General features: G+C 58.3%; 1 protein-coding gene across 6 annotated transcripts in view; it reads left to right on the forward strand.

Annotated features, from left to right (window-relative positions):
* STARD8 (StAR related lipid transfer domain containing 8) overlaps window positions 1-22879 on the forward strand; it is a 42534-nt gene that overhangs the window by 6365 nt on the left and 13290 nt on the right. Inside the window, exon 1 of one of the 6 annotated variants that reach the window (XM_085230513.1) lies at window positions 123-418. The exons of 1 other annotated variant lie outside the window; for it this stretch is intronic. In XM_085230513.1, the coding sequence (XP_085086639.1) occupies window positions 313-418 (106 nt within the window). In that variant the 5' untranslated portion in view covers window positions 123-312. Of the gene's footprint in view, window positions 1-122; window positions 419-4862; window positions 5081-16084; window positions 16451-21805; window positions 22110-22879 lie in introns of those variants that run through there. 4 more of the 6 variants (XM_085230519.1, XM_085230518.1, XM_085230516.1 and 1 more) reach the window with 4 other exon arrangements.

Below are 22879 nucleotides of genomic sequence, written 5' to 3' on the forward strand. Positions count from 1 at the left end.
GGATGCTCCCGGTTCCCGGGACGCCTCCATCCCCGGGTCGGTGCCCGCTCCCGGCAGGAGCGGAGAGGGGCAGGAAACGCCGCCGCAGGAGCGGGAGGCGGCGGGGGGGCGGGGAGGGCCGAGGGCTTTCCCTGCAGCGCCGCCGGCGAGGTTTGAAGCGAACGTGCGAGCCGAGCGCCGCCGGCCGATCTGCCGCGGGCAGAACGAGGGGCCCCGAACCGCCCGGAGGGGCTGCGGGGGCGGCTGCGTCGTCGCGTCCCGCCCGGCCGCGGGCATCCCCGGGGAGGAGCGGCGTTCCGCCCAGCGCGGCCCATGGGCGGCAGCCGGGACGGGGCCGGGGCGCAGCCGCCGCGCTCGGGCTCCGGGCGCTCCGCGGGGCTGCGGCTGCCGTGCGGCTGCGGGAGGCGCGGGCGGGCAGGTGAGTGCGGGACGGGGCCGCTGTGCCGCGGGGCAGCGCGGATGGGGCCGCCCCGGGAGAAGCTCCGGCGCTGCCGCGTCCGCGGGAACCTCGGGTTGGAGCGGGGAACCCGCGGCAGCGCGGCTCCGTCTGTCAGCACCTTCCTTCCTCGCTTCCCTGCCGGTAACGGAAGGAGGCCGAGCGCCGTGCTGCAGCGGGGACCGGGCGGCTCTGGGGCTCTCGGCTGGGGCTCCCGGAGCGGCTCGGCGCCCGGAGGGGAGCGGAGCTCTCGTGGCCGTTGCGGCCGCTGTGTGCTGGGCGGGGCTGCGGGACGGGTGAGGAGGGGTGCGGGAGGCAGAGCGCGGCACGAAGCTGCGCCGAGGGGCTGCGGGCCGCCCTCCTCCCGGTGCGTAATTGCGCCCGTTCGGTGACTCAGCCCGGTGTCCGCGGGGCAGCTGACGTGCCGTGCGGGTGTGGAGAGGGGACGTCGTGCCGCCCGCGGTGCTGGTGAGGTTGCGGGTGTTTGCAATGGTCGTAGCGGTGTTTGCACGCGCGTCATCCCGTGGGAAGCAAATCTGCTGCTTCTCTGTGCCCGCGGCTCCTTCCTGAGCAGCTGAGCTGGGCCAGCATCCCGGATGGGAGCATCCTGCAGTGGGATCCGGGGGGCGGTTCCTCCCCCCGTGGGCATTACGGCTCCATAACGGGATGCTCAGAGCTTGGCACGTTCTCCATTTAAAAACTGGCTTAAAAAAAAAGCCCTCCCTCTAAAGAAAGATCTCACCATACTTTTCATAGGAAAGGGGTTTATTTTGTATTTGATAATGTCACAATGATACTTTCATTGACCTTTTTATTAAGACTGTTAAAACTGCTTAATGTGTTTTCACTTCAAACTTCTCTGCTAAAAGTGGTTTTATGGATGGTGGCGATGACAGCCCGTGGATAGCAACCTTGAAAGCAGTTTGTTCTGAGCGACATGAAAGGGGAACCGCTGTAGTTTTTCTCCTGGCCCTGGTGTGCAGAACTGGATCTCGTATCTGCCAACCTACAATGGACACCAATTGCTTTTGCTGCTGATCTCTTTGGGGGTGGCCCACAGGACACCACGTGGATATGAGCTATTCTGCAGTGATGGCTTTAATTGTCACAGGTGAGGGAGGAAATGGAGTTTCCCTAAGAGTTAAGCTGCTATGAACACATTGGAGGAGAGTATGTTAATGCTTGGTGAGAACACCGTGTGCTTGCCAAGGACGGTGGCACCCCGGCCCCATGTGGGCACCCAGTGCAGGCTGCTGTGCTTGACTCTGCTGACCTGAAGGTTGCTCTGGGGACCCTCAGCCTGGAAATCGCCCCGGGCTGCAGCTGTGCCTGGAGCCAGGAGGGCTTTCATAGATTAATCAGCATTGTGTCTGTTTTCACTTATTGTGGTAAGCCCCGTGTGTGCATCCTGAGAGCGGGCCAGAATGAAAACCACTTCCTGAGCTCTGCAACCCACCAGCATTACCTCTGGAACAATAAACCGTTCTCGGCTTTCTTCCCTGTCAGCATCCTCCCCTGGAACAAACGTGGTGCAGGGAGCATCTGCGATGACCACCTGCTCACAAAGCCCCGCGCCCACCTCTGCTACTTCTGCACGTGGCTGCGAGGGCAGAGCCGGCGGTGTGTGGGGTGAGAGGACCCCGCTCAGCCCTCTTGGTGATCCCATCTGTGCACAGCCAGGGGCAGCTCCTGTGGCTGCTCTGCTTCCTGGGAGGCGGCTGAGTGGGTGGGTGGGTGCTGGAGCCGGGTGCTCCTTGCTGACCAGCTTGTTTATCTCGTGGGAGCTGAAGGCTCTCTGCTCCGGTTCAGCAGTGGCCACATAATCCGGATTCCTCAGATAAATTCCTGCTGTTTCTCTGAGATCTGTGGCTGCTGTTTTAATTGCCTTGAGCTCCGGGCCAGACACAGGACCCTTGTTACGCGGAATCAGCTCCTATGAATGATGCTGTTGTGCACATGTCTCTGAGTTCCTCTCTTCCTCCCTCTCGCTCTCCTCCCCTGCAAGCCAGGGAATTTGCCTCTGGTGAAGCTCTGCCCGCTGTGCAATGCCGACTCCATCTCTATGAGCAGTGATTTGTCCCCCAGCACCGTGCAGGGCCTGGTGCCCCATCGTGCCACCGCCTCTCCGAACAGGAGCACTCGGTGACCTGTGCTGGTGGCCACCCGTCCCATCTGTGTGTTCTCCAGGGGAGCAAACACATCTGCTGTATGCTGGCACCAGTCCCAGCGTGGGGCCTTGGGTGGCTGTGCTGTGTCTGGGGACACTTCTGCCGTGCAGGGCTGTGCTGGGTGCAGATGGAGCTCCGGGGGGCTGCAGGGCAGCGGTGCAGCGTCAGCTCCTATAGCAGCGATGTAAGAGAAGTGAACAACTGTTCTGAAGTCAGACAGAAACAAATGGGGCTGCTCCAGGCACGGCAGCACAGGCTGTGCTCAGCACAGACCCTCAGTTAGTTCGGATGGAGCTGGTTCATGTGGCAATGTCACACGGCTCTCCTGTCCTCCCATCTGTGGCAATGGAAAATTATGAAATATGAATGAAACATCAGCAGAGCGAGAATCCCTCGAGTGTATGCTTGTGAGTTTATCCCAGGGCACCCACTCCTGCTCTACCCCTTTCTGTGGTCAGTTTTTATTGACACACCTGAAGGAGAATTTTAATGTTTTTTCTCTGCACTGTTTACTTTGGTTGCTGGAAAAAGAGGAGCAGACAATGGCAGCAGAGGGCTGCTCAGGATGTGTTTGTTGTGGACGCTCTTCTCATGGTGGGTGGTCAGAGGGAGTGAGGATGCATTTCCCATGGACTCGCTGCTTTTTTCCCCCTCTCTCCCTCCCAGTTCATTTGTTGTTCTGCCTTCCCACCCGGCCGGGCCGTGCTGCACAGTGCCAGGAGGGGTGCAGTTCACCCTACCACAGGAGCGTCATTTTCCTCTTCCAAGGGATATCCCAGTCTGGGGCTTTTCAATGCTTTATTTTAAATTGCTGCTTGCCAGCATCGTACTCGTGTGTTGCTTTTTGCTTGCTGGGCTGATTCCTGGCAAGGTTTGCAGGCCTGAGACATGCTCAGGTACCGTGGAATAGTATAGCAGGTTCCTCAGGATGCCAATAGTTGATCTACTCTAGACTGTCTCTCAGTGTGATCCACCTCTCAAAACGTGGATTAACCTGTAGCTGTGGCACTGGCTCACGGTGAGGCCGGTCGTCCCACCGCCCCCAGCCCAGAGGGGGGGATTTTGAGGAGACAGCAGGAGCCGGGCTGCAGTGTGGGCAGCAGCAGCTGTTACCCGGCCGTGCCTTATGGCAGCTCCGTGCTTTGGGCCGCCCGCGCTGCCGCTCAGGGCCGGGTGCGGGATCGGCCCCGGGCAGCCTAAAAGGGCCTCGCTGGACGCCTTCCGACCCTTCCCAGTGAGCCCAAGGACCGCTCCGGGCTGTTCCTGTCCCCACATCCCGCTCGCTGTTACCCGGCGCTCCCTCCCCCCTCGCACGGGCGCAGCGCGGACCCTTTGCCGGGTGTGGGCGCACCGCGTGCCGCGCACAGTGGGCTCGTTGTGCGGGCGGCCCTCGGCCGTGCGCTGGGATCTATAAATACCGCCGGCTGTGAATGCGGCCATTCATCGCTCCGCTCCGGGGGTGCGGCGCGCATCTTCCGCTCCTCCCAGCGAGCGCCCGGGTCGCGGCCGGCGGTGTCCCGGTGTGAGCGGCTCTGTGTCGAGTGCCATCCCCGTCGCTCTTAACTCGGCGTCTCTGGGAGAGTCCCCGCCTCGCTGATTCTCCACCGCTCCCTCCCCCCCCTTCCTGGTTTCATGGGGAAATGAATGGAAAATGCTTGAAACCCTCCTCGGAGCCGAGCTGTTTTTTCCACTGACCGTCACCGTTCCCCCGGGGCCGCCCAGGCGCCGCTGCCCGGCTCTGACCCACGGAACTCCGAGCGCGCCCCTTACCCGGCCGTGCCCCCGCGCTGCCAACTTCCACCCCTGCCCCCGGGCTGCCCCTGCCCCCTTCCCGGAACCAAACCCCCGTCCCTCCTGTCCCTCCCCATCAGGGGAGGGGTCCATCAGCCCTCGCGCTCAGTGTCCGTGTTCTCCTCCTCGTCCCTATCTGAGCTCTGCTCCTCTCAGCCTGCTGCTTCCAGACCTCCCAACCTTCTTCCTTCTATTTGCCACAAACAAATCTCTCCCTCGGGCGATATACAGTAAATACAACTTTTTATTTCTTTTCCCCCGCGCTCTATCCCCGCGTTACCCTCCAGCCTCCCGCCGACAGCCCTCAGCCCGTCTCAGCGCACAGCACGCGGGGGACCCAAAGCGGTGACCCGAGCCCGGCGCTGCGGGGCGCGGCCCCACGGAGAGCAGCGGGCGGGGCGGGGCGGGGGGGCCGTGCCGAGCCGAGCCGAGCCGAGCCGCTATTGGCCCGACGGCCGGGAGGGGCCGAGGGGGCTGCGGCTCCGCAACGGACACCTGGACCCCGGCCCTCGGCCCCCGGCCGCCCGCACCGCCGGGCCGCAGCTCCGGCACACGTCAGCCCGCGGGGCCGGGCTGCACCCGCCGCCCCGTCCGTCCGCTCGGCACTTCTGCCCGCGGGGAGCGCGGCTCCGACGGAGGCTCGGCAGAGCCCGAAGGTAAACCCAGAACTACGCGGCTCCCTGAGGTTTGTGCCGGCGGGGCGGTGCTCGGGGCTGTCCCGCAGCGCGGTGCGGGGCCGGGGCTGGAGGTGGCTCAGCTCGGAGCCGAGCTGGCGGTGCGGCGGACCGGTAGCGGTCTGTCCCAGCGCTGCCAGCCGCCCGGCTGTTTGTTTGCGGCTAACTCAAACATCAGCCCTCCCGTGTTTGGTTTTGTGCTTTGCGCTCCCTGGTGCTCGGGGCAGAAGCCCTTTCTTGTGCAGATCCCGATACGGTTAGAGGTGTCAGAGCGCACGCTGGGGTGGTGTTGGCAGCAGCTCGCATTCTTTTACGCGCGCATACGTGAACTCTTATCAATGAGTGTGCTTTTGTTCTGTTTGCCTTTTAACTGAAAGCGGTTCTGAAACGCTTCTGGAGCAGCTCTGCACTGCGGGTTTGTGCCTGGGTCTGCCCCTCTCCCGTGAGCTGTGCGGGGAGCGATGGCCCGGCTCAGCCCCTGCCTTCCTCTGCTCATCTGGGGGAACACATAGGTCAGATCCTTCTACCGAAAGCTCATCGGTGATTTCCATATGTGACAAAACATCTGATCTCAGATGTGAAAGGCAGCTTCTGAGGAGGTGAGGGCATTCTTTTATATCCTCACATGTCCTTCGAGAAATACTTTTCTAATAAAAGGCCAGCTGAATAAGTGCCGTCGTGCTTCTGTTAAGCATTCCTGCTCTGCACTGCCTCAAATGTCCGCTGCTGAGCGCGGGCACAGGACAGGCTGCCAGCAGCGTGCTTTCGTAACAGGGCAAAATGTGGTGACTGAGGGCACTGCAGTGCTTCCCTTTGGGTTTTGTGCAAATTTCAAAAAGATTTGAAAGTTCTCCGAGTCACTTGAAGTCGAGTAGGGAAAAATAGGCGAGTGGTGCTTTCTGTGGAACAAGGTGAGGCACCACCAGGGAGAACTGAGTCTCCTTCTTAATGCCGTTTGTTGCTTGAAGGGCGCGAGGCGGTTTGCCCATCAGCAGGGGGCCGTAGCCGTGGGTGTGCTTTGGGAAGGGCTCCTGCATTCAGACGGATGTGGGACTGGAATCCTCCAAACGCAGGCAGTGTTTGGTGTGGCTGCAGGGCTGGAAGTACTCCTGCTGTAGTTGCTGGGAGCCTGGGGGGGCCCTGCAGGGGCTGTGCTCGGCTGGGGGCTTCTGGGCAACGCGGGGTCTGTATCCATCTCCTGGGGAGGGAGACATTGCTCTGTCCCTCTGCCCATCACGTCTGGCAAAATGGAGTGCCAGAGCCCAGGACTGACAGTGGAGATGGCTGTTCTGTGTGCAAAAAGGCTGTTTTGGCCAAGGCTGAGATGCAGTACGTTGAGATGAGATGTGACAGTGCAATGAGATGCCTTCCAGAACCTCCCGTGCCACTCTGTATGTGCAGGTCCCACAGCAGTAGCGGCAATTGGGGGCTTTGCACAGAAGTTGCAGAAAGGTGAGTTCAAAATTCAACCTGAAGCATCTCCTCCTCTTGTCTGATGGGAGTGGTGAAGGGACCCTGATGGAGAAGCAGCTGAAGGCAGCTCTGGGCCATTAGGAACGGGGCGGCACAGGGAGGCTGCTGGCAGTGCCTTTATGTGGATCCATGTCAGTGGGGACGGAGCTGCTCCACTCTGCTCCACACAGCACTGCAGGCACAGCCGCATTCCAGCAGAGCCAGGGGTCTGCTGCTTGGTTAATGATTGAGCTGCAGTAACCTCCTGCAATAATCCTCCTGTACGAGAGCCTTTCTGAAAGTCACCTCCAGTAACAGCACTGACTCTGCCTGGCTGTCGGGGCTGGGCACAGAAATGTAAAGAACCAGGCTCCTTTTCCTATTTGCAGCAGGAAATGCTCTAGATGTGCTCTCCTCCTGCTGCTGCTGCCCGTCCCAGGGCTCCCACACTGTGTGCAGGCAGCGCAGAGCTGCTGTGCCACAATCTTTGAACCCCGCACTCACTTCCCTGCAGGATCAGGGCTCTCCTACCTCTTCTGGCCCCCTCGGCTGCTCGGGGCTGCATCAGGGCCCACACTGACCTGGGGGGGGGGCAGCAGGGTGATGCTGGGTGCACTCCTGAACCATGTGCTCCTGCTCCCCACACTGCCCTCACTGCACTGCTGGTTTCCTTTTGCACCTGTCTCTGTGTGCTCTTCTTCCCCACTTGTGTTGCCAGGCACTACCTGTCCTGGTTAATGATTGTCTGCCTGTGCCACGTGGGGCTGTTTGTGAGTCCCCGCAGGGATCCTTATCAGACAAGGGCACTCGTCACCAGTGCCAGTAACGGGCTGACAAATGTTAACGGCTGCCTGGGGAGCAAACAGCAGTGCGAGGCCCTCCCTCCCTCGGAGCCTTGCGGGTCCCCCCATCTCGGTGTGGGATGCAGCAGCCGAGCTGCCCAGGGGATGTCTTTGTGTTGGGTCCAGCAGCCAAGAGGGGGTTTGGAGGTGATCCTGCTCTGAAGGTGCGACGTTGTGGTCGCTGTGCTCAGAACAGGGAGCCTGGAGGTGCTGGCCCACAGGGACAGGCGGCTGCAGAGAGCAGCTGGCTCTGGCTGTCTGTGCCCCCGCTCATGGTTGGCCGCAGAGCTCAGCACCGCCCGGCCACACGGGGATTTCCTGCCCTTGTCTGGGGAGTGGAGGTGTGTGACCGCTCTGCTCGAGCCGCTCACTGTGGCTGTGCTGCGCCTGGCTGCAGCTGCCTGTGATGCTCGAGGTTCAGAGCTCACCGAGTGCTTCTGTCACCACCCAGGGAAAGCACCTGTGCTCCCAGCGGTGCTTCTGGGCAAGTGGCACCGAGAGAGGATGCTGCCGACCCGTAGGTGTGTTCCTGTCTGAGTGCAATTTGTTTGCAAGGGTGGAGGGAGGGATTTCTGTTCTCCCACTCCCACTTCTTTTTTTTTTTTTTTTCCCCTATGAGTTTCACAAGAATATTTTAACTGCCATCGAGGGCACAAGTTCAGTTTCTGAATGCCCCTTTGTCTGATGCAGCACAGAGGAGGCAAGCTCCCCCCATGCCTTTGAGGAAAGGCAGCACAGTGCTTCCCCAGCATCCTGCACAGCAGTGCTACTGCTACATTCCATCTGTGTGCATGGAGGGGTCTGTGCTGCAGCCTCTGCTCAGCACCGGCTGAGGAAGGGGCAGCAGAAGGGCTGTGGGGCAGCATCTCTGTCCTCCCATGTGAAAATGCTGGGGACTGTGGCAGCCACCCTGTCACAAGACTGCAGGGATGGTGATGCTCGGGGTGACTCAGAGCTCGTGACCTCATTTCATCAGCATCGTTGGGCAAGAGCAGAACCTCGGGGCAGTTTCAGCCTCCTTCTCCCAAACAGATCGCTGCCCATCAGCCCTCCGCGTGACCCCCACCCCCACCCCACCCCCATTACCCCGTGCAGCAGTGCATGCCCCAGCCCCTGGTGAGGTGTCAGCCCTCATCACGGCTCTGTCTGTGGGAGCAGGGAGCGTGCTGTGGTAGGAGTGTGTTCCTGGAGTCCTGAGGGCTGTGCCAGCAGCTCAAACACAGACAGAAGGTGGAAACTGCCATCTTTCCTCAGCTGCAAATAATGGGCTTCTGGAAAAAAAAGTCTGAAGAACTGAAGCACCCCTGAGGTTGTGCATATGGGAAATAGGGGAGTGCAGCTCAGAACCCCGCTCTCCTGGTTCCACCCAGCCCTAAGAGCATTTCCCCCGCAGGCACAGGGCTGAGCCCCAGGTCTGTGGGCTGCCCTCAGCCCAACGTGCCCTTACTTCATCCTGCTTGTTGCACTCAGCATTCTCACATCCATCCTTGAATCTGAATACAGCTATTCTAATTTTGAACTTCTGCTGCTAATTTGGAGCAGGGAGCATTTCTTGCTGTGTGGTTGTGTGGCCCCATTGGTTCCTGTGGTGCGTGCATCAGCTGTGCCTGTGGGCTGGATCTGCTGCTGACACTCTGCCTCAAGCTTCGGCCACACGTGGTGCTTTGCAGCCAAGCGAAGCTGAGCTGCTGCTCTCCTTTCCCACACCTGCTGCCTGCACACACGTTGTAGCATCCCTAGCACTGCTGCTGCTTCAGAAAAGCAACAGATATTTCAGGCATTTTGCTGCAGCAGCTGAATTGCATCAAACTGCTTCGCACATCGGAGAGGTGAAGGAGCACGGTCAGGGTGGCAGTGCCTCTGGGGGTGCAGGAGCTGTGAGCTTGGGCTGGCTTCCCTGCTGAAGGAGCCTTTGCCTCAAATTCCTCCCTAGAAGAGAGGCAACAAAGGCTGTCCCTCTGTGAATGGTCTGCAGGCTGTGAACGCTCGGGGACGGCACTGCATGGCACACCAAGCTGTGTCCGTGCTCGTGTCCCAGCAGCACCCTGGCACCTCACCTCCTGCACAGCACTGCAGTTGGGTGCCTGTGTTCCCCTGCTCAGCTCTGTGGGAGAGCTGGGATGGCTGTTCTGAGACAGCTGCCTCTGGGTATGAGGTTTCCACATCTCTGTCTCGTATTCTGTGCAGGGATGTTGGTGTGAAAGTGGTGTTTGTGCCTCCAGAGCCCCGCATGGTGCTCTGCTCCTCACTGGAACAAATGCAGCACTGTGAGCCCATCTGGGCACTGCCCGTGGCCCAACCCTGCTCACACCGCCTGGCCTTCGTTTTGGAATCCCACCCTGTAGGAACAGCACTGCTGGTGCTGAGGTGGCACAGCTCAGCCCTTGGGGAGGCTCTGAGGAAGGGACACTGGGACAGGGCTCAGTGGGTGCTCAGAGGATGGATGGGTTTGCACCTGGATTGTGGATTTGAGACTGGTTTTGCTTAAGCCCTGCTGGTGGTGCACAGACACCTCTGCAGAAGATGCACTTGTGTGCTGCCATCCAGAGCACAGCTCCTGGGGCAGTGGTGGCTGAGCTCCTGCAGGGACTGGAAGGGTTAAATCTGCTTTGTAATGTTATTTAAAAAAAAAAAAAAAAAAAGAAAAAGCCATTTCCTTCATGTCCAGAGACAGTTTATTTTCTGGGCATTCTTCGGGACTCGGGGAGGTGCCTTTTCTTTAAGGCATTTCCTGTAAGCAAGTTTATATTTGGACTGGGGAGGGGGCGGAGAGGAGGCGGGTGGGGAGGGAGCCAGAACTTGGTGGGGTGACCTCAGCTTTTGGCAGCTTCTCCCAAATTGTTCAAGGTGGGGGAAGGAGGGGAACCTGCATGTCCCTGTCCTGCTGGGCACATTACACAGCTGGGCCAGACCGAGTGGGGCAGAACAGAGCCCTGTCTGTGTTGGACCTTCTGTGGTCCAAGTAGGTGCCACAACCCCTCAGCACACCGTGCCTTTGTAATCCCTTTGGAATTCCCTTCTTCTTGCTGTTTCTGACTTGCCTCACGGCTGCCTCAGTGCTGCAGAGCAGCGGGGATCCACCAAGGTACAATTAAGCACTATTCTCTCTGGTACCTGTGAAGGTTTCTGGTTAGCATTAGGCAGTTATGAGGCAGAGGGTTTTATCTTCACCATAGTTTGCCCCTGCTAACACTGCAGGAGCTGTCGTGCCCTGCCCAAGGAAGGTCTGTGCTGAGCAGAGGACTTGCCATCCCTGCAGGTGATGGGCAAATCCCTGCCAGAGCCCGAATTCCAGGGCTCGCTGTTGGCCACCTCTGTCTAACTGTGTTCCTGCTGCCCTCCCAGTCACTTTGGTTCTGGTAAAAAGAAACATAAAGCAGGCAGGTAATACGTAGGATCATCAAAGCGCATTGTGCTCTTGGTGTTTGCAGAACAGACTGAACTCTTTTCCTGCTGATACTTGATCAGACGTTTCTTCTTGTGCAAAGTCACCAGGGCTTACTGCAGGAGCTGCAGCTGCCCGGGGTGAGATGCAGCAGGTTGGGGTCGAGCAATTCTCCCATTGTTCCCCGTGCCAAGTTTCTTCTCCCCCATTTTGTTTTCTTTTTATTACTGTGATTTCCTAACATCGGAAGAGGCGAGTTATGAAACTGGAGTTATCCAAACACGTCTTGTTTGAAGATAGCGTTTCATCCAGCAGATGCAGCTTCCTGCCCTGTAAATGGTTTTCATTGTTTCTCCTTGGCTGCTGGCCTATGGCTGTTGGGGCCGTGGTGGTGCCGTGGGGCGGGCAGCCCCCAGCAGGGTGCCGTGGCAGAGGGGCACTGATGGAGCTGAGCTGTGAGCACTGCTGCTGGGGGTGGCACTGCGATGTCGGGGGGCTCCCTGTGGGCTGCCTCTGTGCGTGGGTTGGGAAGGCATGAGCTGCTTTGGGACTGGTGGGTACCAGCTCAGGTGGGCTGTGCCTTTGGTGGTCAGCTTTTCCTGTAGGTGTTCGTTCTCCCATCTAGAAAATGGGATTTGGTGCCATTTCTCAGCTGGTGCTCAGCATCACTCCAAACGCTGTGCACGTGCAGGATTGCCTGCAGAATTCCATATGTCTGAGTGGGATCAGACCTCAGGGCCCGTGATCAGTGCCAGCTGCTGAAACAGAGACAGGAAACTGCAAAGCAGTCGCAAGCACCACGTTGTCACCCGCTCCATTCGTTCACATTCCAGCTGCACGCCAGGGCTGTGTGCAAGGACAGCTGCTGGTCTGAGGTTTGCCTTTGAGCTGTGAAAGAGGAACAAATCAGAGCAGAGGGTGAGTGCGGCCAGGTGATGCTGTTCGGGTTGTCAGGGATTGTTCCTGGCCCCACAGCAACCGTGTCCATCTCAGGTCTGTTGTAGGTAGGAGGTGAGTGCCTGCCGGAGCCAGGGCTGGGGTTGGAGTTGGGGCTGGGTTGGGTTCATGCTGCCCGCCCCTCTCCCCTTTGTGCCTGGCATCTGTTGTTTCCCTGCCTGAAAACTGCAGAGCTCTCTGCCTTACGGGTGCTCACACTGCAGCTGCCCCTGATGGGGAACTGTCAAACCACCACCCGACCGTTGTCTCTGACTGAAGGGTTTTCCAGTAGGACGGTTAAACAGGAAATAAGGAAAGTAGAGATATGCTCCTCAAACAGCTGCCGCAAAGATGAGAGATGTGTGCATCGGTGAGACGGGAGGCCGGTCTGCTCCCCAGCCCACGAGTGATGGGTGCTGTGCCGGCAAGGAGCTGGAAATCCCACGTTGGTGATGGGAGCAGCCGACCCCTGCACAGCCACAGGAGTTGGTGGCTGAGCGCTGGGGGCCGCCGGCAGTGCAGGTGGGGCTGTGCCACTGCTGCTGCCCCTCTGCTCACTCCGCGGTGCTCTCATCTGTGGGAGCAATCATTTACCTTTAAAAAAAAAAAAAAATTCTTTCTTCTCATGAATGGGGGGGATTTTGTGAATGTCCTTTACGGGATGCGAGGCCACAGATGTTTGCTCATTAACTACGCCCTGCAAAGCTGCTGCCGGAAGCAGCGCCGATGGCTGGCAGGGATTTGCACGTTGACGCTTTTCCTTCCTGCTCTGCCGCGGCCGCCCGGCCCCGCGCTGCCCCCTCCCACCGCCCCGAGCCGCGCTGTGGGGCTCCGTTTGCTTTGGTGTGCTGAGGTGCACAGCAGGGCTATGAAGGAGCCCTCGTCTCCATCTCTGTGCTTCGGTCACAGCCTGTCAGAGGGTGGAAGGGAGCGGGGTCAGAAGGTGGAGCGATTGGTGTTTGGTGAGGTTCATCCCGTCTTCGTAGAGGAGGAAACACGGGGAACTGAGAAAACTTGCCTCGGCAGAGCGAGCGCTGCCGGCACGAGTCCGGCCCGGCGGTGGGAGGGCTGCGATCCCGGCCCCGCGCTGGGCCGAGGGTGCTGAGCTCCGCCGTCCCCGGGGTCCTCCTGGCTGCAGTGGCCGCTCCTCACCTGCCCCTCTGTGCCCCCGTCCTGGCCGTGCCAGAGCTGTGCGTGGCTCCCGGCAGCACGGCGGTGGGCGCGGGGAGCTGGGTGCTGTGCCCTCTGCGCCCTCCTCGTGCTGGGCTCCGAGTGCCTTCAGAGGACGGAGCTACCAGAAATCAGTGACTCATAAAAATAGGCACGGATGATTTTTAGAAAGGTGCGAGCTGTGTGATTTACCGCAAATGTCACCAGCCTGCAGCTCTGAGGTGGTGCCTTCTGAGGGAAGGGTTCCTCAGAAACACGTAGGGCAGCGACAGCGCAGTGCTGGGTCTGAGCCCTGGTGGTGTGAGGAGCCAGAGCCTGAGTGGGTCTTGCTGTGACGGAACTCCTCCTTCAACGGGGGATTTCACAGCGATGGGAAGCTGAAAAAAAATGTGTCTGTTCCTTCCATAAGGAGCTTCTTGCCAGTAAGTGGCCTCTGTTTTCTAATGCTGATGATGCAAATGGTCGGTGTGTTGAGTCTGGGATTCCTGCTGCCTTCCAGCTCCGGGGCTCTGCTCAGTGTGACCAGTGACTGCAGCTGCTGCGGGCAGAGCGCTGCTGGGATCACTGGGCAGGGATGTGGGCCTGCCTGAAGCTCTCAGATGGCCACAGAGTGCTGTTAATGATCAGAGCTACAGGAGAGGGTCATTTTCACCATTGCTGAGAATTATTTCCTGTTGCTTACAGCAGGTGGGGGGTTTAGGTGTGATCCCCGTGGCTCCCATTGTGCATAAAGGGGTGGGACTGTGCCTCCGTGCTGCTGGGTGTGTGTGGAGGGGGGAGCGGGGCTGGCCTGGCAGAGCTGGCTTCCCTGGTGCCAGGACCAACTGGGTGAGCCAGGTCTCTAATTCCCACTGCAGACACAAGGTTTGTCTTTCACTGGGATTCAGTGTCTTGGCTGTCAGGCCAGCATATGAGTCTGTAACGTTGCTTGAGGCCAGCTTTTGCATCCTGTTTTATGATATTCCCTGACATTCCCCACATTCCTGGCAAGGAGATGTCTGTATTTAAAAAAATATATATTCCTTTGTCTCTTTGCAGAGCTGTGACATCCTTTAAAACTACTCCTCAGCAGTTCTGTTGGCTGCTCTCTCTGTTAGCTTCTCAAGGAAATGGAAGCCCTGGGCTCAGGCTGCTGCCTCCACCATCTCGTGGTGGGGAGGAGGATGGGGGGAACGGGCCCCTGTGGGGCTCAGCTCCATGAATCTCAGCTCTGTGCTGCTTGGTCCCACCTTTGCTCTGGGGTTTAATTCTGACCTCCTTGTGTTTGTGGTGACTCTGTGCTTGAGTTGCCCATCTCAGCAGTGTGGTTTAGGGGTTCTGGTTTGGGAGAATTTTGCCGAGTGCAAGGTCACCGCTGTGGTCCATGGGTTGGAGCCCTGCCCTGCATTGGCCTCTGCCCTGCTACTGGATATCAGCAGGAAAGCCAGAGGGCACAGGGGGCTGTGCAGTGCTATATGCAGTGGGGATGAGAGCTGCTGTGCTCCCCTTCAGGTACCGGGAACAAGGTGGGGAGTAAATGGGCTGATGTGTAAGCGTGGAGGGTTTGTCCAGAACCAATACTGCTTGTTACCAGCTAAGCTGGGTGTGCGTGATGCAGTATCGGTGACAATATGGCTGTACCTCAAGTGGAGCAGAAGACCAGGCTGAGGAGGAGCACGAACCCACAAATGCACCCCCAGGGCTGCCTGCCCCCCCTCCCCGGGGGTTGTGCTCCCGCTCCCCTCTCCCACCTCCAGACACTGCCTGGCTGCAGACTCAGGAGGCAGCTCCTGCCCTGCTGTGCCTGGAAATAGCAATCTGGCTTCCTCCCGTGGCGCCGTGGGAGCAGCAGTGACAGGAAGGTCCGGCAGGGAAGGGCACAGAGGAGGGTTTTCCTGAGGAGAATTGGAGCAAAGTCCCTGTGCTGAGTGCAGAACTCACCGAGCTCATTGCCCACCTTGCCTACAGTGTGCTCCTGCTGGGTGAGCCCGAATGGCCCCCAGCACTGTAAATAGGGCCATTGCTTATCGCTGGTTAGCTGTGCGCTGCTGGCTTGCTCTTAGCAGCACCATTTGCTTTTAGACAAGACATCTCAGTTCAGGGATTTCACTGGCCTGCATCGACAGAGTCTTGCAGGAGCTCTGAGAATGCTGGTGCAGCATTCCATGAGCCAGTTCTGGGCAGCCCCGGTCCCTTCTTTTGGAGCACAGAGGGGCAGGAGCACTGCTGCCTCTGGGGCCCGGTGCTTTCTCGCATCGTTTGGACATGAGATCACATTTGGAAGTGGTTTCGGACTCCTCCCATGTTGGTGGAAATTTTGCACATGGTCACTGGTAACTTGGATGGCCACGGAGATGCCTTTGTGTCCAAGGAGCCACTTGCAACTGGCAGCCTTGTGTCCCTGCTGTGACGTGCGGGTGCCTGTGCCAGGCTGTGACATGCATGAGTGCCTGCATCCTGCTCCCAGAGGTGTGATCCACGTGGATCTCAGCTGTCTCCTCTTGAGCTTCAGTCCTGCTCAGATGAGAGGGTCTTGCAGCTCATTCCCTACTTGTGCCAAAAGCACTGAATGGGGAGTGCACAGTGACGGAGAATGTGCTTTTCATTACAGAGGCTAATCCCATGTCAACCAAATCTGCTTACCCTGAGCGTGCTGTGCCCTGGGCTGCAGCCCGTGGGGCTGTGTGAGCACTGCCTGCAGGAATGGAGGAAGGCACGGGGCAAAGCCGAGCGCCGTGAGCACAACTGGAGATCTGGAGCATATTCAGCCATTAGGTCTATGTATCTTGAACGGCTGGCACTCCTCTCCTTGTCCCTGAACCACCCTTTTCCCAAAGCTTTTGCTCCTCTTGGATGTCTCGATGGCAGCAGCCCTTGCTTTCAGTTCTGCCAGCTCTCCCATGGGATGTGGTTCCCGCAGGAGAAGCTGAACCCTCCTGCACTCACGCCAGGCTGTCTGCACACATGTGACTGAGGAGAGCTGCTGCAGCTCTGGTGGTGATTTGGCTGGGCAGTGCCCAACGGGAACTTGGTGGCACTGCCACCGCCGCTCCTCTCCTGCTGGCTGACTGCAGGGAGCAGCACACCCTGTGTGACCCGAAGCTCTTTCTGTGTCCAAAGCAATGGCACGCCGCTGTCTGCCTGTGCCAGGAGCGGTGATGGCGGCACAGCTGCCAGCGTCTCACAGCCACACTGCAGGGACAGAACCGCCCCTGGGCTGCTGCCGGTGAGTCACAGCGTGGGAGGGCTGTGCAGTGCAGTTAGAGAGCTCGAAACAGTTAAGCAGCATCCGTCTGTGTGTGTGTGCACTATTGCTTTTGCCTCTCCTTAGCTCTCCCACTGCTGCTCCTTGGAGCTGAGCCCTTTGCCCAGCTGTAGGTGCCGTGTTTGTTCCCAAAGAGAACTCGGATGGCTCTCTGGGCTGGCCGTGCCAGGGGCCGGTTTCAGCAGCACGGTGCGTAGGCCTGCATGGAACAAGTTGGACTTCCAGCTGCCTGCCTGCGCCCTCGGTGCCTTCTGACGCTGCCCGGGGTGGCCGCTGGCCATGCTGCTGCTCCTCACTGTGCCTCGGCCTCCGTTCCTGATGGACAAAGCCAGGACTGACAGCTGCTGCTGTGGTGAGTGCCAGTGCCCCGGCTCTGCCTTTCCATCCTGGAGCAGGCTGCAGCCAAGAAATACATGCTGGGGGGAGATGGAAAAGTCTGTGAGGTGACCTTCTTGTCAGGAGATTTCTTGAAAGCCACGTTTCCTTTGCAGCCAGACAATTTGCTTTGGCTTTTGTGCTTGGGCTGAGGGAAGGGTTAGGAGGTAGAGTTTGTTTTGTTGTTCAGCTTTCCCTTCTTGGAAAGAAGAGCAGATTTTCCTTCACCTTTCTCTTCTCCCCTTGAATGGCTCCGTGGCTCCCATAGGGTGAGGGGCTGCTCCCTGCCCTGATGTGAGGGCACCGAGGCTCAGGGTGTGGCTGTGCACGTGGGGAGCAGAGGGGAAATGGATGCGGCCGACTGTGGGCTGGCTGCAGTGTGTGCGCAGCGCGTGGCTTTTCCTCAACCCCTCTGCTCTCTGCTTAAGATGCTGCAGACGTAGGAGAGCTGTGGCCTCTTTCACATTCGGGCTCATTTCTCACTGAGCTGGCCAGGCTGGTGGCAGTGTGGTGACTCCATGGCATGCCAGCTCCTGGGGACCTCTGACTGTTTCCTGAGCCTGTGCCAGAGTGCCCTCTGAGCACTGCCTGGCGGTGGGGATGAGCTTCGGCTGGGAGTCCCAGAGGCACTGATGCGCCCATCCCATACTGCCTGCCGTGGAAATGTCATGTTCAGATGGAGGAAAGGAAGGCAGGAAGTGGGGGGGTGGGAGAGGGAAAGGGCTGCGCTGCTGAGCAGGGTGAGCTGCAGGGCAGGGGGGCGGATGCGTGCTTGCAGCAAATGGAAATTCCTCCCTGGGAAGTGCCGTACAGCTGTGCCAGTGACCGATGCCACAGCAGTGCTGGGGGGTCCCAGCACGGCGCCTGTGTGCTTTGGGCAGCAACAGGGATCTGTGACTTCGGGTTAAGCCCCTCGTGCTCCCAGTGGGGGGAATCCTGTGGGCATGGAGGAATTCCTGCCCTCGTTTATGCAGACCTGTGTTTGCATGAGAAACATCATTTGGCTGCTTTTTGAAGCTGGGATTTCACATCAAGGTTCTATGCCACGGTTTGCAATTTTTTTTTCCCAGAAGAGCTGCAGGGAGGCCTCCAGTCTGGGACAGGAGGGTGGCAGTGGGACACAGACATTGCAGCACCAACTGTGCTCCAGGGGGGATCCCCAGGGCTGCGGGGGGCCCCAGCACACAGGAGGGGTCCTTGGGTGCCCCAGCTGTAAGGTGCCCCACTCCTGTTCTGTGCTGCACAAAGAAAGGAGCAGAAAGCCCACAGGGGAACGAATCCTTCTCTGTGCAGTTTGTAACAGATCCAGGTGTTTCTTCTCAATAAATGCACAGAAATAGGAGGAAGCTCCCTCCTGTCTTAAGCAAGTAAATATTTTATTAATACTGGGATTTAAAAGCAGAAGGAGCTGAGGGTGGCTCCAAAGCATGCTGTGCTGGAGAGCAGTTTCTGCATGTTGCGCTGCTTGGAGATGCAGTGGTACGGAGCTGTGGGCTCCCTGCAGAGGTGAGAGCAATGCTGCCTTCACTGCTGGCCTTCGGTGATGGCTGCAATGCAGCTGCACAGTGTGCTGGGGGTGGGAGGAGGCTGCGAGGGCATCTTTCTGCTGACCTGGGTCTGAAACGCTTCTGAGCAATGGAAAAGTGGAATCCTATTTTTGTCAAGGTGAAGGCACACACTGCATGGGGCTCTGCTTTGGGACGGCGCCTGCCTGTCCAAACAGTGAGTGAGAGCTGCAGGGCAGGCGGCAGGAAAACACGGCACAATTGTAGAAAGGGTGGGGTACAGGATGGGCAAGGAGCACTCGTTCTGCTGAGCATCTCCATAGCTGTTTGCTTCTTGCTTCTCCTTTGGGGTTCCAATATGGGGAATGAGAGCACCCAGCAGCCAGCGTGACTCAGATGGGAGAGACTCAGAGATGCGTGACAGCACACGGTCAGCGAGCTAATGGTTGTCAGGGGCTGTACTCAAGAGGGAGGCACTGATCTGCTCACTTCCAAGCACAGTGCACAGGATGCAGAAAATGGCTACGTGCTCTTATCTGTTTCTGAGCAGAAACCACAGTGTCTGATATGATCATCAGCCTTTGGGGAGCTGTTAAAGCAATGCTGGGTCCTTGTGAGAGCGGTAATTGCGTTAGCACACCTGCAGGCATCTGTTGGCCCCAGGGTGGATTTGCTCTCTGGGTGCAGGGGCGGTTGAGCAAGAGTGTGTGAGAGAGGGGCATGGAGGCAGTGTGCACAGCTCTGCTTTCTGCTCTGCCCTGCTGGGTGCCATGCTTTTCCCTCACCTCTCTATCTGGAGTTGTGCTGGAGCAATTCGGTTCAGAGCTGGTCCAAGTCTGGGGTTGGAACACAGGTGGAAATGCTGGTGGGCAGCACATCTTTGGTTCCCTGCAGAGGGGAAGTGAGTGTGCTAGTCTATCAATCACCTCCGCAGTGATCAGTTCACCTCACACACATCTATCTTTATCCAGTCTGCTGCGAGAGCTGTAGCCCCAAAGCACAGCAAGAAGTCACCAGGCAGTCCCATCCTGTGCCTGTGTCTGTGCCCACATCCTGTACCTGCAGCCTGCACACCAGCTGTGTTCTTCCCTCCTGCAGCTCTCCTCTTGTCCTGGTGGCCATCTGCATGGACAAGGCTTAGAGCACAGCGCATCTGGGTGCAGCATGCTGGCTGGTGATTTCTATATTGCCTCCTGCAGCAGTGCTCCCCAAGGATCCCCTTTGCTCATCTGGCACCCCACACTGCTTGTCCGTGGCATAGCGGGGCAGTGATGGGCTCCAAGGCTGCTGGGGCACCGTGCTGTCTCCTCCCTGCCGCAGCTCAGCAGTGCCCGCGCAGTGCCGGGTGCCTCTTGGAGCACATGGGGTATTTTGGCACCCAGTGGAGGCATCCAAACAATTCCTCGCTGGTGATGTTGCAAGGAGGAGCTCCCAGAATTCGAGACCTCTTCACAGAGCGAAGACTAGTTATGGAAATCCCCACTGCATCTGGGGCATTCCTGTCTCTGTGCCCTCTCCATGCTCACAGCTTTGAAATCTCTGTGTTTTGCCGGGCTCTATGGGGAGCTGGAGGGGTGAGCAGCCAATCATTTCCATGTATTGGCACAGCGTGCTGAGCTGTGCAGGATGGGGGATGCCCACAGCTCCGCTCCCCTGCCCAGCTCCAACCCCCCTGACTGGCGTGGGCAGAGCGCAGTGTGCGAGGTGTGGGCAGTGCCAGGCTGTCCTGCAGAGCTGGGCAATGCAGGCAGGATGGATGCCTCCGCCTTCAGTGGCACTGCACTGCCCCTGGCCGCAGCACCTTCTGCAGTGCAGGGTGTGCTTCCCATGTGAGATGGTCATTTCACATCCTTGCGCGTGTGAGTGGTTGGGGCACGACCCACAGCTTAGGTGGAGTGTTGGAATTTTCTGTTATTTCTTTAAAAGTAGGCAGGGACTCCTGCTTGGGAGCTGGGAACAGAGCTGAATTTCTGCGTATTCAGTGTTGTTGGCAACAGTTTGTTTTAAACTGGGGTGGAAAGAAAACATGCAAACACACCCAGAAGAGGTTCCCCACGCAGTGCTGCGCTCCCGTCTGCCTGGCAGCAGATTTAATGGCTCTCCGTTATGTCATATGGGCGATTTGATGTTGTTCTCTTTTCACACACTAATTGGCTGTGTGGGACTTTTTATGGGGAATTCAGATCCTGAGGTGTTACTTCTACTTTTTTTATCGTTTATGTTGAAGCGAAAGTGCTGAGCCAGGGTCCTGGAAAGTGGTTTTGCTATCAGGCGTTCAGTTTGCCCCCAGTGTTCCAGCTCCCAAACAGCCCCTGTGGTCAGTGAAATGCCACACTGCAGGAGCTGGGCAGGAGGAGGAATGTGAGTGGGCTCTCTTTTCACCAACAAAGTAAGAGCCTCTCTTTATTTCTCCTTCCCAATCCTCCCTGCAGGGTACAGGGGTGTGCAGTCAGGTCCCAGTTGCCAACTCGTTCACAAATCTGCCATGCAGTGCCCTCTGAACCTTATGCTGTGTCACAGCAGAGAGCGCAGCCCCTGCGCCACCACAGCCCGGTCCCCAGGGACTGGTTCGGGTCCCCATTGCTGAGGATGAGATCACTGGGGTGGGGATGGTGCCCGCATGTGAGCCTTTTCCTTGGGAAACGCCCCATAGCAGCTGCTGAGAAGGGCAGAAGCTGTGCCCAGAGGGGATTCTCTGGTGTCTTGTAATGGCTGTGCCCCACCAGGAGCTTTTTCCCCCTATGGGGATGTCCGGGTGTTTGCTGAGGGCTCCTCTCACACAGACTGCTGCCTCTGATGTGGGAGCCATAAAGGGGCTGTTTGTCTGCCTGCCCAGCTGCGTTCAAGGAGCTCCCCAGCAGCTCTGTGTGTGTCTTTGCTCTGTCAAATCTGTGTGAAGCTGGGCAGCAGGTTGGAGTGCTGCTGGTACTGACAGCTGGAGTGATGCACGCCCAGGGAAAGGGAAAGGTTGCACAAGTCTTCTTAGGAAACCCATCTAAAAATAACAGGAACAAGGCAGCCCTTTTTCTCCTCCCCAGAAATCCGTGACATTGAAGATGGAAGTGCTGCTGTCTTTCTCTACTCCATGTTATCTGTTGTGCCCTTTCTGTGCAGGAGCCCTGCTTGTGCCATATGTGCTTCCTCCCAGCTGGATTTGCTGGTGATAAGAAGGCAGCTCTGTGCAGCTCCTTCTTGCCTTGCCCCGAAGGAAGTGAGCACGCTGTGTTTATGCACTGTTTGCTGTCCGTGTGCCTGCTCCTCCTGTCATACAATTTGAATGCAATCATTTCCGTCACGTTCGAAAGACGGATCTCAAAGATATTAAGCTGCTAAAATCTGGCAAGAGCCCTTTGCAGAAAAGAGGAGGGAAGGAGACCCTCTGCACGGACTGCTGTGAGGATGAGCTGCATTAGACATCAGAGAACCAGCACAGGCACGCAGCTCGGTAGGGAACCTGACCCCATCCCTGCTCCAACGGCTCCTGGCCACCGGCACGTTTCTGCCCATGCAGGCGTGCATCCCTGGAGGGTCAGGGATGGGATTTCCAGCGGGGCTGCAGGAAGGTGCTCAGCTGCCCATTGCTGGCTGGGGGTTCTCAGCCTGCTGTGCCCGGGCTGAAGCTCACAGCTGAGGGTGGTGGGGAGGGCTGAAGACATGGCTTGTGGTGGGTGACCCTGTCACAGCGTCCGGCCACAGCCTCACTGCTGCTTCCCCTGCAGGCCATTCACAAGCCGCCTGTGACATTCGTATGAGTGGTTTTCTGCCCATTCTTATCAAGGCTCGGAAAGATCCTTTCCTGCACTTCCTTGGGAAAGTACTTCTGTGGAAAGGGCGGTGGGAGGAGGAAGCCGGCGGCCAGCTCTGTGCGGGACGGGGACGCTCGGAAACCTTTTCTGTGCCAGTCTGTGGGACGGGGTCTGGGCTCCGTGTGGGCGCTGGGAAGGCAGCTGGCAAAGCTGAAAAGCGGCTGAGGAGTGGGGCGGGTGCTGAGCCCCAGCAGCCTGTGGATCTGCCTGCCAGCACTCGGGGTTGTGAGGGGCTGCGGCGTCCCTGCACCACCTGCACGGCTGGACAGACCCTCCGGTGCCTTGGCCATGCTCTTCTACCAGCTCGGTCCTGCTGCTGGCGTGGGTAAGCTGGGCACTGCGGTGTCCTGGGTGGGCACACGGACTGCTGCTGGTTTCCCTTCCCTCTGCTGTCTCCTTCAGGGGGTGGAAGTGCCAGACCCAACCCCTCCTGCGGGCAGGGGGGTTCCTATGGGGCGGTAGCATGTTGGGAGGGTTGTGCTCCTCGTCTCTACAGGGGACACCTGAGTCTTTGGGTGCTACGGTCAATGGCTCAGCTCTGAGGGTAGGAGGGGCAGGGGGGAAGGCAGGTTGAGTGTCAAGGAGCTGTGTGGGATGAAGGAGGGACGCAGGTGATCAAAACGGTCTGAGAGTGCTCCCCGCTGTGAGGGCACAGTATTACCCACCCCGTGGCATTGGATGGGGGCTGCAGAGAGACCCCCGGATCTCAGCCCCACTGAGTCCTGTTGGGGCTCAGCACACAGCTAAGGCAGCTGAGCTGTTTGGATCCACATTTGGGTACTTGTTCCAAACCTCCTCCCTGAAATGCCTCAGGCATTCGGGTCAGGGGTTTTGCCTTGGTTCTGTCCTTAATTGAACTGCTTGGATTGTCCTTTTAATTTTTTTTTTGTGCAGTATCTTTGTGATTGTAAATGCAAGAGGAGCTCTCAGCTGCGGCTGTCAGTAGATGGTGATGAAATTGGAGAGTTTCACTGCCATGCACTCTGGGTGAATCAGGCTCAGTCCCAGTGTTTTCTGGGTTGAGCCTCTGTGGGAGGGATGGGCAGAAACCTGGAGCTGCAGTCACATTTTCTACATTTGAAGTCAACTGTTTGT

Source organism: Meleagris gallopavo, chromosome 9 (assembly GCF_905368555.1).
Source record: "Meleagris gallopavo chromosome 9, MGAL_WU_HG_1.1, whole genome shotgun sequence".
Lineage (NCBI taxonomy): Eukaryota > Metazoa > Chordata > Aves > Galliformes > Phasianidae > Meleagris > Meleagris gallopavo.